The sequence below is a fragment of the Sus scrofa genome, chromosome 1, assembly GCF_000003025.6.
Source record: "Sus scrofa isolate TJ Tabasco breed Duroc chromosome 1, Sscrofa11.1, whole genome shotgun sequence".
Classification (NCBI taxonomy): domain Eukaryota; kingdom Metazoa; phylum Chordata; class Mammalia; order Artiodactyla; family Suidae; genus Sus; species Sus scrofa.
Window position 1 is genome coordinate 254,768,089 of NC_010443.5, and position 12,809 is coordinate 254,780,897.

Consider the following 12,809-nt stretch of genomic DNA (forward strand, 5'->3'; position numbering starts at 1 on the left):
TCCCCAGCACCACGCTGGGCCTCCCTCCAGGCAGCCACGGATGCGCTGCCCCCTGCAGGAAGAAGTCTACAACTATGCAGCTTCTTTTTCGAGCTTGCTTGGCTCGCCCGCCGCCCCCACCCTCCCCCTTCGGCTTGGGACTTTTCCTAAAGTTTGCTGAAACCAGACACCTTGCTCCACCGAGCCCGCGTGCAGCCACGGTTTAAAAGGCCGCCTTCAGCGCCCCCTCCCCGCCCCCAGCGGAGACTTCAAAAGGCCCCGCGGGCGCCGCGGGCCCTGCACCTATGAACCGCCCCCAGCGCCTGGAGCCCGTGCTGGAGCCCAAGGACGTAGAGCGGCTGAAGTTCGAGCGCAGGCGGACCCGGCGGGTGGCGCAGCCTGGCGCGCCCATGCCCCTCCCGGTGCCGCTGCGCTGCGAGCGCCCGCGCCCAGTTTAGGGAAGGGGACCCCGCACCCCCGCCCCCGCGCCCGCGCCCGGGGCTGCGGGGACCCATGAATACAAATGCCGTTAGGCGCCCGAGGAAGGACCGACCGTCCAGCCTCGCACCTAGGGACCCAGTAAGTGCCCCGGGGCTCCTGGAGCGCTGGGTGTACGGGTGTGTGTGCGTAAAAGTGTGCGCGTGTGGGGAGGAGGTGCACGTGCGAGGAGTGAATTCGTTTGTGCCCCTGTGCAGTGGGCACTAGCGGAGTGCCAGTGGGGGTTTGCGCTCCTGAGTATGGGCACTTGGGGTGTTACATGGGGTGTGTGTGTGTGTGTGCACGTGAAGGTGTGTATGAGAGGTGTGCACGCGGGTGTGTAACCTTGGGGGGGATCTGGCTAGGCTACGCTAGTGTGCATTTGTGTGCGTGTAAGCACTAACGTGCATGCGTCTGCGTGTGTGGAGTCCGGGTGTTTGCTCTCAAGTCCAGACACCCCAGAGCGTGTTTGCGTGAGCCCAGGAGGAGTGCCGGACTGCGCCTGTGTGTGAGTGAGTCTGTGTCTGAGTTTGGGGCAAGTGGAGGCGTGTGTGGGAATGGGTGTATGCACCAGTGAACAAGTCGTGGAGATGGAGGCGCGCGGGGTGGGGGTAGGAGGGTTTCTAATGCCAGGCTCGGACTGGGGTTGTGAGTGTGAGAATTTGCCTGGTGTTTTCAGCGGCGTCAAGGTGTGCAGTTAGGCGCTCCCCAGTGGGATCTGAGGGAGCCTTTGGTCTGCTCTCTGGCGGGGAGGTTAAGCTCCCATTTCTTACCGCCTGGAGAGGGAAGAGAGAGGAAGGTAACCAGCATTTCATAAGCCCACCCACTGCCTGCCCAGAAAAGTGTTCTTCAGGGAGCTCTGAATCCAGGAGGAAAATGGGGGGGGGAGGCGGGGGGGGGGGAAGGTAGGACACTGGTTGTCGTTTTCGTGGGAGTCTGGACACTGAGTGCTAGTCCCAGATCTTTGCCTGGAACTCCAGGTTCCTTTCAGCAGTGATATCCGTTCCCTTTTCCCCTCTTCTTTGCCCCCAACGTGAAGACTCCCTGTCTTACAAACTAGAGGTCCCACATCTCCGACTTGTGACCATTCCCGTTGTGCAGTCTTGGCCAACTTTTTCCTCTATGTGAATCTCAGTTTCCCCATCTTTACAGAGGGATTGGGGGTTGGGGGTGTTTGAGCGGGACCGTGGTGGGCCCGCGGAGGCTGTGTCCCTGGCTGCGGCCAGCAGGGGGCAGCAGGGGGCAGCAGAGGGCGGCCCGGCGCGGGGAGGAGAGAAGGTGGAGAGCCACCGCGGGCCGAGACTTTAAATCGCCTTCATTTCCCCCAAATCCTTCCTTTTCCTCTCCTCCCCCAGGCCGGCGGGGAGGCAGCTTCCACCGCCCTCCGCGCGCCCTCGCCCGGCCTTGCTCTGCCTCCGGGGACCGCTAGCAGCCCGCCTCCAAAAGTTTGATCATCTTTTTTTTTTTCCCCCCTGCTTCTTCTTCCTTTTCGGTGGAAGCAGAAAAGAGCGAGGCACGGGCGAGCGCGGCGCCGGGACTCCTGGGACCATGGGCCTGGCGCGGGCGCCCGCGGGGCCCCGGCCGCGCTGCCTGCCTGCTCGGGCGCCCCTGGGAGCGGGGCTGCGCTGGGGGAGCGGGGGCCGCGCGCTCTGAGCCGGCCTGGCGCGGCGGGGCGGGGGGCTGGCGGCCCCATGGGGCGCGCCCACACTTGCCCCCCGGGCTCGGGAGCATGAAGTAGGGGCCCGCCATGGGAGCGGGATCGGCGCGGGGGGCCCGAAGCACAGCGGCGGCGGCGCGCGGGGGGTGAGTACTGGCTCGGGGACGCCCCCTCCTCAGCTTCCTGCCGCTCCAACCTCGGGGCGGGCTGGGGTTCCCCGCCGCGCGGGACGCTTACAGCGGAACGTCTGCTTCCTGCCCCTTCCTGCGCCCCGGCGAGGCGGGCAGCCAAGGGTTAACGCGGGCAGCGCCCCCGGCCCGGCGAGGGTTGGCGAGCGCTGCCCGCCCTGCCCTGCTTGGCGCGGCTGCCCGATCGCGTTGGGGCGGGGGCGAGTTGGGGAGGGTCGGTGCAGAACCCGCCCTGGGGTCGGGATTGGGGGTGGGTGGTGGCGCCTGGAGCGGCCGGCGGGGTGCGGAGGGGGGGCTTTTTGGATGCTTGGGGGAGGAGGGGTCTCCGTTTCTGGCTGTCTCAGTGTTGTTCCTGTGTGGGTGTCCACGGGTCCCGGAGCCTGTTAAGTCTCCTTTTCTGTCTGCTCTTGTGAAACTGTCTGCAAATTTCTAGGGCTCTGGGGCTCAGCTTCTGCGCCTGTCTCAGTGTCTGTGTGCCTTTGCACGTCCCCTGTTTCTGGAAATCTCCACATGTGTGTCGCTCAGTTTGGGTCTGTGTGTCTGTCTTAGTGCTTCCTCTCTGGGGGCGGGCTTTGGGGGGGTGGCCGCGACGGTGGTCTTCAGTTCCTGCTCCTTCCCCCAGTGTGAGAGAGAAAAAGTGAGAGCCAGCATGTCAGGACAGAAAGGGGCCTGGGAGATGACTAATTCCAACCCCTCATTGTACTGATGCGGGACCCAGGGCCGGCTAGAGGCAGGGAATCTCCCAGGAGGGGCTGGGACCCTGCAGCACTGATTCCCAGCCTGTGGAGTAGGAGGTGTGAGGGAGTGAGCATGTGCAAAGGGAGTCACTGAGCGTGGGTGTGTGTGGGAGTGAGCAGGATGGGAGCAACCCCTTAGGGCCCTGCCTACTGTGGCTCATGCTCACTGCCCAGAGAAGCACAGAACTTGCGCTCTGTCCATCCTGCCCCCAGGACCAGAGGATATTCCCAAGAGCCTGGCCAGGGCTGCAGCCCCACCCTGCCCCACCATGCCCTGCCCCCTCTGAACTGGAATCAGGGGGATGATGCCTCCCCCTTTCTTTCCCATGTCTTGGAAAAAGCTGGCTGGCTATTTCCCCCACCCCCCACCCCCACCGCAGCACACACACACACACACACACACACACACACACACACACACACACGGCACCAGTAAAGCACACTGCTGACTCATTTTCTCCAGAAGACCCTGTGCCAGGGCAGATGCCAGCGGTTGGGTAGAAAAGTGGTGCCAGGCCAGCACCCCACTGTGGGGCCCAAGCTTTAGGCAAGTGAGCAGTCACACTGCTTTGAGGCCCAGCCTCTGCTTCCCTGGGCCACCGCGGTGTCCCGAATCGTGTGCCCTCTGGGCCCCGCGTGCCTCCTAGCGTTGCTCCTCTGCACCTCCCGGACCAGGTTCCACGACATTCTTGTGGAGCATCCTGGCCTCTCTCTTCTTCCTCTTGCTCCCTGTGCTCAGTACCCTCGTGCTCCCACAAGCCTGTCCCGCAAGCTCAGCTCAACAGCCTCAGCAATGCTGGGGCTGGGGGCGGGGGCGCCCTCCAAAGGTATCCTGCGCTCTGTCCCTTCCTGAGCACACGTCGCCCATTACTTTATTGGCATATTCTTTTCCGCCCTCTGTGTTCAGGGACCCTCTGGATACCCCACCAGCTGGCCGGCACACAATTGTCGGTGGAAACTAAAGCAAAACATAGGTGCACACCTGCGGGCAGAGAGGACAGGCGCCTTGCCTTTCTGCTTCTCCTTTTTCTCGACCACAAAATGGGCATCTTCACTCCCAGCGAGCAGGGCTTTGGGAGGATGAGTGGGACTGTGCTTGCGAAAGGCTTTTAGAACAGAGCCTGGCATGTAGTAAGTGCTCAGTAAACGGCAGCTGTTATTTGTATTATTATTCACTTCATCTTGAATGGATGTGTGAGTCAACTGGAAAATTCTGGGCCGCATCCTGTCCAGACAGATGACCTGTCTGGCTTTTCTCAAGGCCTAGGTGTAAGGTGTGAAGAAAGGAGCCGGGGCATGGCTGGCTGGGCACAGGGGGCGTGGCCAGTCCATGGAGGCAGGTGAGACAGGTTCCTCCTCTCTTTTCTGTGGTCCTCTCGCCAGGGGTCCCAGCTTACCCCATGGGAGCACGGCCAAGCAGAGTCCGTGGGGCTGCTTTCCTCATGTTTCTGTGACCCTGGGGCTCGGCTCTGAGCGCCCAGTGGATGTTCAAGCTGGTATGGGGCTCTGAGCGCCTGTGTCTTTTTACATAACAAGGATGGAGGCAAACCCAAGCAGAGCAGCTGCAGGTTCTGGCAGCCTTGTGATCCAAGAGTAACCACATTTGGTTTGCTGGCAGAGGGCTTTTTGCACAAGAAGCGAGCACCTGGGTTCCCGTCTTGGAGGGTTGTGTGGCCAGGCTGTATCTCCCAGGTCAGGCTTCCTAACTGGCGGCTTCCCCTTTGCCTGCCTTCTGCCTACTCTGGCCCCCGTGCTCTGGTCCGCCCGACATTCTGGAGCCCTGGCTTCGCCGAGCCAAGGCCCACAAGTCAGTGGTGAAAACAGAAGTCTGAAAGAACAAAGCTCTGAGCCAGCGCAGGCACTAAACATTATTAGCAGTAGCCTAAACAGGATTGGAACGGGAGCAAAAGAATCGGCAGGGCCTCCCTCTGGGAGCCAACTTTCCAGGCCTGGAGCTTACTTAGATGGCTGCTGGCTCCCCAGGCTGCGTCTCTGTTCCTGTTGGTGAAGGCTGGGGGATGCAAGTAGGAAGTCCCTGTTAAGTCTCCGATTTCTTGTGAAGACAACGGACTGTCTGCTAGGTAGTGGAGTCAGATGATGCGGGCCACTGACATGCTGTGTGGCTTTGGGCAAGTGACTTCCCCTCTCTGGGCCCCACTTGCCCATCTCTACAAAGAGGAGCCAGGACTAGAATCTGGCCTCTAGATGATCCCAAAGGACCGATGCCCACTCTCTGCTTCTGCACTAGGTCTTGGCGGCTTATGGGTCAAAGTGCATGTCCAGGTCTGGAGAGGGTCAGTTGCATTTGTTGAGGTGAATGAATGGGAGGCAGAGATTTCTGTAATAGGACTTTCAGGGCTGAAATTCTTGAGTTAGAAACCATGGTGTTAGAAAGCTTCATTAAAGAGCAGATTCTGATCCTGTCTGCCCTGTGACCTCCCCTCTCCTGACCTTTCGGGATTGCAAAGATTACCCCAAATTTATCCTCTTATTCTCTACTGAGTAGTCCCCTTGGGATGAGCGCAGCAGGAAGAATTGACTGGGGAGGATGTGTGTGGTTCTTGTACCTCCTCCTCTCCACCTGGCCTCTCTTTATCCACTTGGGGAGCATCCTAAGAAGGGGGCTGTGACTGTGATGACGCAGGCAGAGACTCAAGGAGTGAGGGCTGGTGTCTGGAAAGGGCTGGAATGAGAGGAGAGAGGAAGGAAATGGAATGGAAACTGGTAAGGTTGCAGAAACCCTGGAGAGCCAGAGGCAGTGTCTTCTGAGGAGGCATTCTTGGGAGAAATGATTTTGCTGGTCCTCCAGTTTCAGAGATGATTGACCGACAAGAAAGTGCAGTCGGCTGTTTTATTGCAGGACTTCTCAGAGCCTTTGAAAGGCAGTTGTGCTTTGGAACTGCCGTGACTGGGATATAGGAGACAATTCTTCCTCAGTAGATCTGGCCATGGTGTCTGGAATAGCTGCCTGGTAGATGTGGCAAATAGTCCTGAAGAACTATGACCCCAGAATCTGACCACGGTGACCTTGAGGAAGCACCTGTCCTCCTTAGGCCTCAGTTTTTGTCCAGCCAGACAAAGCTGCCTATGATTGCTTCTCAGGGCTGATGTGGCTGCTGTTTGTTTCAAATGGGCAGGTGGTGCCAGAAGGGTCAGCCTCTGTCCTTCTTTGCAGATGGTGCTGGGGCAGAGAGGCACTGACCTTTAAGTCACTGTGGGTGGCCCGCTGGAGATGAGGTTCGTGGAGGCAGGGACCACTCACTGGCCCTGGGAAAAAAAGGCCAGCAGATTGGAGAGGATGAGGAGGGAGCAAGAACTCTGGCAAAAGTCAGAGGTGGGGTGGGCCTGCTGGAGTGAAGGCTTTGGGAAGATCCTTTGAACAATCCAGAGTCCTGTAACGTTAGGTAATAGTCATTCCTTCTGTAAAATGCACCAAACCCTCACTACATGCCTGCCAGCTGCTGGGAATATAAGAGTGTACCAGACAGGTGTGGTCCCTGCCCTTCAGGGACTTGGGCTAGAAAGGGAAACAGGAAAGTGAGCAATCACCATCCATGGGCTCCCTGGGGAGGTACCTGCAGAGGGCTGTGGGAGGGAACACGCAAGCTGGAATCTAACATGTGTATGGGGACTGACCGGGCCAAAGAGAGGTGGCTGGAGCATGTACAAAGGCCCAGGAGCTGGAGAAGGCTTTCAAGGGAACACCATCGGCATCTGAGTACTGTTTCAGCTGGTTCGCCTCCTGCTATGAGTAACTCCCAACTGGACATGGCTTAAATAATAAGGGGGTTTGTTACCTCCCGTATCAAGGAGTCCATAGGAAAAGCAGTAATAGAATTGGGCAATTCAGCATCTCAAGTGTCATCGGAGACACTCTGCCTTCTTCACATGCTCATAAGTCTTATTATCTCATGTGCACAGAATGGCTGCAGCAGCAGCAAGTCTTCATTCAACAATGTGCAAAGGCCAGAAAAAAACCTTTTCTGGGAGTTCCCGTCATGGTGCAGTGGCTAACGAACCCAACTAGGAACCATGAGGTTGCGGGTTCAATCCCTGGCCTCACTCAACAGGTTAAGGATCTGTGTTGCCATGAGCTGTGGTGTAGGTCGTAGATGTGGCTCGGATCTGGTGTTGCTGTGGCTGTGGTGTAGGCTGGCAGCTGTAGCTCCAATGGACCCATAGCCTGGGGACCTTCATATGCCGCAGGTGTGGCCCTAAAAGGACAAAGAAAAAAGGAAACTTTTATGGCCCTTTGAAATGCTTTCCTAGGAGCCCTGTCAGGCATCTCTCACATCTCACTGGCCACATTTGGGTCACATACGCATGCCTAAACCAGTCACTGGCATGGCAAGTTCCCAGGATGGGCTTAGACTGACTTATCCAGATTCATCTCGTATCTTCTAAAGCCCATGTCTCTCTGAACAAGCAGGAAAGGGCATAGCTATGGCTAGGTAACCACCTGTGTCTTCAGCAGCGTCTGGGTCAGGATTACCTTTTTTTTTTTTTTTTTTTTTTGTCTTTTCTAGGGCCACACCTGCAGCCTATGGAAGTTCCCAGGCTAGGGGTCTAATCGGAGCTGTAGCCGCCAGCCTACGCCAGAGCCACAGCAACGTGGATCCGAGCCACGTCTGCGACCTACACCACAGTTCATGGCAACACTGGATCCTTGACCCACTGAGCAAGGCCAGGAATTGAACCCAAAACCTCATCGTTCCTAGTCGGATTCATCAACTACTGCGCCAGGACGGGAATTCCCAGGATTACCATTGATCCTAATTGCAATTAAATTGTAGTACTTGCTCTTAAATCAGAGGATGTGAGTTTGTTTTCCAAGGCTCGTAGGGAGCTGGGAAGAACCCAGGCTCCAGACCTCCACTTCGGCAGATGGGTTTTCTGGATTACGTGATTTCCCAGAAGCACCCCAACCCAGCCTTCCTCTTAGAAGTGGATCCTGGGCCAGCATGTCCCAGCCTTAGCCCTCACCACCCGCCTGTTGGGGCTCTTTCTGCCCGCATCCTGGCTGGCCGACTCTGGCCACGTGCCGCCCTCCCCTTTGCCTGCTTGGGGATCAGATGCCCTGGTGGCTTCGGATGTCACCAGTGGCTGCTCCCACAGGAAGGTGAAATCGGATCACTACCTCTGCCCATCTTGGCAGGAGCCCCTGAGCAGAGCATTAACCCTTCCGGGCCTGAGCGTGCAGGGGCAGCAGGCTTGGGCTAAGAAGCACTTCTGCGGCTGGCAGCAGGCCGAGCCCTTGACATGCATGAGCTCATTTAATCCTCACGCCTGGCTTGCAAGATAGGGAGTGTCAGCCGAGTTGTAGAGACAGAGACAGGCTCAGGGAGGCTGAGGGAATCATCCAGGGTGACACAGCTGCTAAGCAATGGGGCCAGGTTTGCACGGGGGGCGGCCCGACTCCCCTTTGTCTCTCATCTTCTCTCCTTCCTCCTCTGCCATCTTCTATCAGCGTGAAGCCAGTAGGCAGCTTCCTTAGCCCACACTGGTGCTGGCTAAGGGGTCTTCTCCCACTCTCCGCCGTGAGTCTGGAGATTGAGTTCTCATCTTTCCTGCCCTTTGAAGACACCTGTCGCGAAGCAGACCCGTCTGGTCTTTCCATTGACCTTTTAGCCCAGGCTCTGGGGTCCACTGGGCCTCCAGGTCTTGAGGCCACAGTACAGATGGAGAGACTGAGAGATGGGAGGGGCAGGGGCTGGCCGCTTGTTGCCCGGTGAGTCGGTGACAGATTTTGAGCTGAACCCTGGGTCCCGTGACGTCCAGAGCAGGGCTTCCTGCCCCCTAGTTTCTGCTGGTAAACTTGGTTTATTGATCTGTGCAAAGCGAGGTTGTATTGTACTGTGTATTTGATCTGTGTGTAAGCAGGTCCTGCCCCAAGAGGCTGTGCCTGGAGACTCGGGGGCGTGGGCTGGTCCGATGGGGTCCTGGAACCTGGGCCTTGCCTCCTATCTCCCTGGGGCAAGGCTGGGGGAGGGCAGGGCTGGGTGAACCGCTCCCAACTCCCCAGGTGGATCTGGATGTGAGGGTTGGAAGCTGATGCCACCTCTGCTTGTGTCTCCTGGTCTCTAGGGGGTTTCTCTTCATCTGGATCTTAGTCTCACTTGCCTGTCACCTGGCCTCTGCCCAAGGAGCTCCTGAAGGTAATTCTCTCTTCTCTTTTTCCGGGGGGGAGACAAAAGAGGATGGAAGGGACCTGAGAACACAGGGATGGGAGACATCAGTGCCCCTGATTGGAACTCAGTGCCTCGGTTTTTTCATCACTAGAATGGAACCAAGCATTGGCAAATTCTCTGGGCTTGAAGGAATCACTTTTGATGGTTTTTAAAGGATAGGAAGGGAGTTCCTGTGTGGCTTATCGGGTTAAGAACCCAGCTAGTATGCATGAGGATGCAGGTTCCATCCCTGGCCTTGCTCATTGGGTTAAAGATCCTGCATTGCCATGATCTGTCGTGTAGGTCGCAGATGTGGTTCGGATCCTGAGCTGCTATGGCTGTAGTGTAGACTGTCGGCTGCAGCGCTGATTCGACCCCTAGCCTGGGAACTTCCATATGCCATAGGTGCAGCCCTAAAAAGACGAAAAAAACACAAAAAACAAAAAACAAACCCAGGGGTGGGAAGGACTCAGTGCAGAAAGGTGGAAAGGTGCTTCTTTTGTTCCTATCGGGGAGCAGCATGTGAGTAAATGACTTGGGGTCAGTAAGCCTCAGGTGTCCCTCTTTGGCCACTGGGTACTCCAGGAAGTGCTGAGAAGAGGCACAGAGGCCACAACTATCATCGCCCTCGCCCGTGATCCTCCCTCCCTCCCTTCCCGTGAGATGCCGCTCTTTCCTGCTGTCCCCGAGGAGCTGTCCAGGGGGCCGGGGCGGCAGGGGGCTGGCTCCACAGCTGCCCGTGGAAACTGAAACCTCTCCCACATCTGTTTGTCAAGCAGCCACAATGCCTCTTAAAATAGCAGCCCTTCCCCCTCCTCCAGGCAGGCCCGTGTGCCGGGGCAGGCAGCTGGGTACTCCCAGAGCCCCCGTGGCCTGACCTGGCTGCCGGGCAGCGATTGGGCCCCTGGGAGGGGAGGGCAGTGCCCGGAAGAGGCTCCTGCTGCCCAGCAACATTTTGTGCAAATGTCATATTTTCCAAGCTTGCCGTTTCCCCCGCAAAGTAGGTGAACAGCTGTCCAGAGTCCTGAGTCAGGCACTCGGGGGGTGGGGAGAGGCTGGAGCAGCATGGAGCCAGGTTTATGTAATAAAGGGATCTTGCTGCGGCCAGCTGGCCGGGTCCCTGCGTCTTGGCGTCGGGCTGAAACCATTCCCCTTGTCCCCCAGCTCCTCTCCCTTGATGGGATTCTGGATGTGTCTCCACCCTGCCTTCCAGCCAGTCTGGGGGCTCCAGCATAGGATAGCAGAGTGACTAAAGAAAGACAAAGACCCTGGGCCCAGGCAGCCTGGGTTCAAAGCCCAACTATGCCTTTTATTGCAAGTGGCGTGACCTTGGGCAAGTTTCTCTAGCTCAGTTTTCTGACCCTTATCTGCAGAGTAGGGATAATAAACAGTACCTGCTTCACAGAGATAATGCATGTAAAGCACATGGTACATAGTATGTGCTCAATAAATCGTTGTTGCTCACAGTATGCGCTCAATAGTTATTATCATTGTTAATTATTTACCTGAAAAGTTTGGGCAAGAGCAGCCCTTCTCTGTCCTCTGGGGAACCCGCCGTGATAGGAGGCTCCCAGAGGCTCGGCAGTGACCACCTCTGCCAGTTCCAGGTAGCGGAGTTGGGGCTTGGCCCCTGAGCTGCAACTGCAGGGGAGGCCTGGGGACTGCCTGGAGTCAGCTTTAAAACCCACCTGGAGGGGAGTTCCTGTTGTGGCTCAGTCTTGCTGGGATGGTCTTTGTTCAACAGCAACTGTTGACCCCTACTATGTGCGGGAGGCTAGAAGTATAGCTGTAGAAAGTAACATTGGAGTTCCTGTCGTGGCTCAGCAGTGATGAGCCTGACTAGTATCCCTGACGATGAAGGTTTGATCCCTGGCCCTGCTCAGTGGGTTAAGGATCTGGCGTTGCTGTGAGCTGTGGTGTAGGTCACAGGTGTGGCTCAGATCTGGCGTTGCTGTGGTTGTGGCGTGGGCCGGCAGCTGCAGCTCCGATCCGACCCCTGTCCTGGGAACCTCCCTATGCTGCAGGTGCAGCCCTAAAAAGCAGAAAGAAAGAAAGAGAAAGGAAGGAAGGAAGAAAAAAAAAAGCACAACAATAGCCACAAAAACCCACCTGGAGGGAATGGTAAGGGAAACCTCATCAGCGCAGCCTGGCCTGGCCTGTTGTCATCTTCCCTGAGCCAGGGCAAGTTGTTGTAAGTTTAGGGTGCAGGGAGAGATGTGTGTGGGACTGGGAGTCCCCCAGGGGCTGCCGAGGTGGGCCAAGGGAAGGGGGGAGGTGGCTTCCTGCCATTGCAAGTGCCTCCTCCCTTTTAAGTTTCTTATAGTGACAAGGATTGTAGAATGATAAGAGGCTTTCAGTGCTTAAAGGTATAAAATAGGCTACTACTCCGAGACTCCTTAAACAGTGGTGTATTTTAGCTTAGGAGCTGGGATCACACAGAGGTGGGAGAAAGGTGGATTTTGAAGTGAAATGAAGGCCCTTGGATTCTAGGGAAGAACAAGAAAGAGTCTTCAAGGCAACCTGAAACCGCAGGCTGCAGCTGCAGAGTTCTAAGAACATTCTTAGCACTTGGTGGCTGCCTCTGGGCCTGGGTTTCCCTTGTCTTACAGGCAGGGAAACTGACATCCACCGGCAAGAAGAGACTTGGCTCCAGGTAGCCAGTGCAGGGGTGGGTGAGAATAAAGAGGAAAAATGCCATTTCATCCCCCGACACCCCGATAATGTAGGCACTGTTCATAGCCTTCTTTTAAGTGGAGGGAACTGAGGCTCAGAGTCAGACTCACGGGTGGTCTCGTCTGGCTCTAAAGCCTGGCCTTCTGAGTCCAGAGCCTGCTATGGGACCATTATGCTGCCATGTTGCCAGGACCCCAGTTCTCAGTTCCTCCTGGCCCGTTTATCTGTCTGTCCATCCATCTCACAGTCGTCAACCTAGGGTCTGCTAAGGGCTGGTTACATTCAGCCCAGGGCACCAGCCCTCGCTCCAGGGGATGAGAGAGAGAACTTATTCCGCACTCAGGGGTTAGGGTGCCGGGCTCAGAGGAGGGAGCCTGAGGATCTTTCTCGGACTCTAATTCCAGAGGCAGCCTCTCCTTTCCTGCCAAGATGGAGCTCCAGAGCCGGCTGCTTGCAGACATTGGCAGCTCAGCTCAGCCAACTGAGGGAGGTCGGATGACCTGGCGAGAGGCAGGGTCAGGAAACAAAACACCCTGGAAGCCCTCCTTTGGCTCTGGCCAGCCCTGCTGGTGGCATTACCAGGCGGATGTGACCTGGCCAGCCCACGGTCAGATGTCCACACGTTTCGCCAGAGGACAGAGGTTACAGGAATGCCCTGATTAACTTCCTCCGCTCCCTCCGGATCCCTACAGGGAGGAGGGGAGTCCCTGGAAATGTCCTCTGCCTTCTGTGCAGACGGCAGCTTTCCCAGCCTGCTCTGGCCCGAGAGGGACTGTGGGGTGAGCAGAGGACTGGATCGGGAGCTAAAGATGCTGAAACCAGTCAAGCCCCCTGGAAATCCTTACCAAGTTCTGACGACGAAAGCTTTCCCATCACTCTCTCACTGATGGGACTGCTTCCTGGAGGAGATGGCTTTTGAGGCAGAGAAAAA

The 12,809-nt window shown here is 57.1% G+C and overlaps 1 protein-coding gene across 5 annotated transcripts in view; it reads left to right on the forward strand.

The window, feature by feature from the left end:
- Positions 488 to 12,809, forward strand: part of COL27A1 (collagen type XXVII alpha 1 chain) — a 156,318-nt gene continuing 143,996 nt past the window's right edge. For 2 of the 5 annotated variants that reach the window (XM_013993785.2, XM_021067871.1), the window contains exons 1-2: positions 1,729 to 2,259; positions 9,123 to 9,193. In XM_013993785.2, coding sequence (XP_013849239.2) covers positions 2,204 to 2,259; positions 9,123 to 9,193 — 127 coding nt within the window. In that variant the 5' untranslated portion in view covers positions 1,729 to 2,203. Of the gene's footprint in view, positions 559 to 1,726; positions 2,260 to 9,122; positions 9,194 to 12,809 lie in introns of those variants that run through there. The other 3 variants (XM_021067868.1, XR_002337368.1, XR_001306592.2) reach the window with 3 other exon arrangements.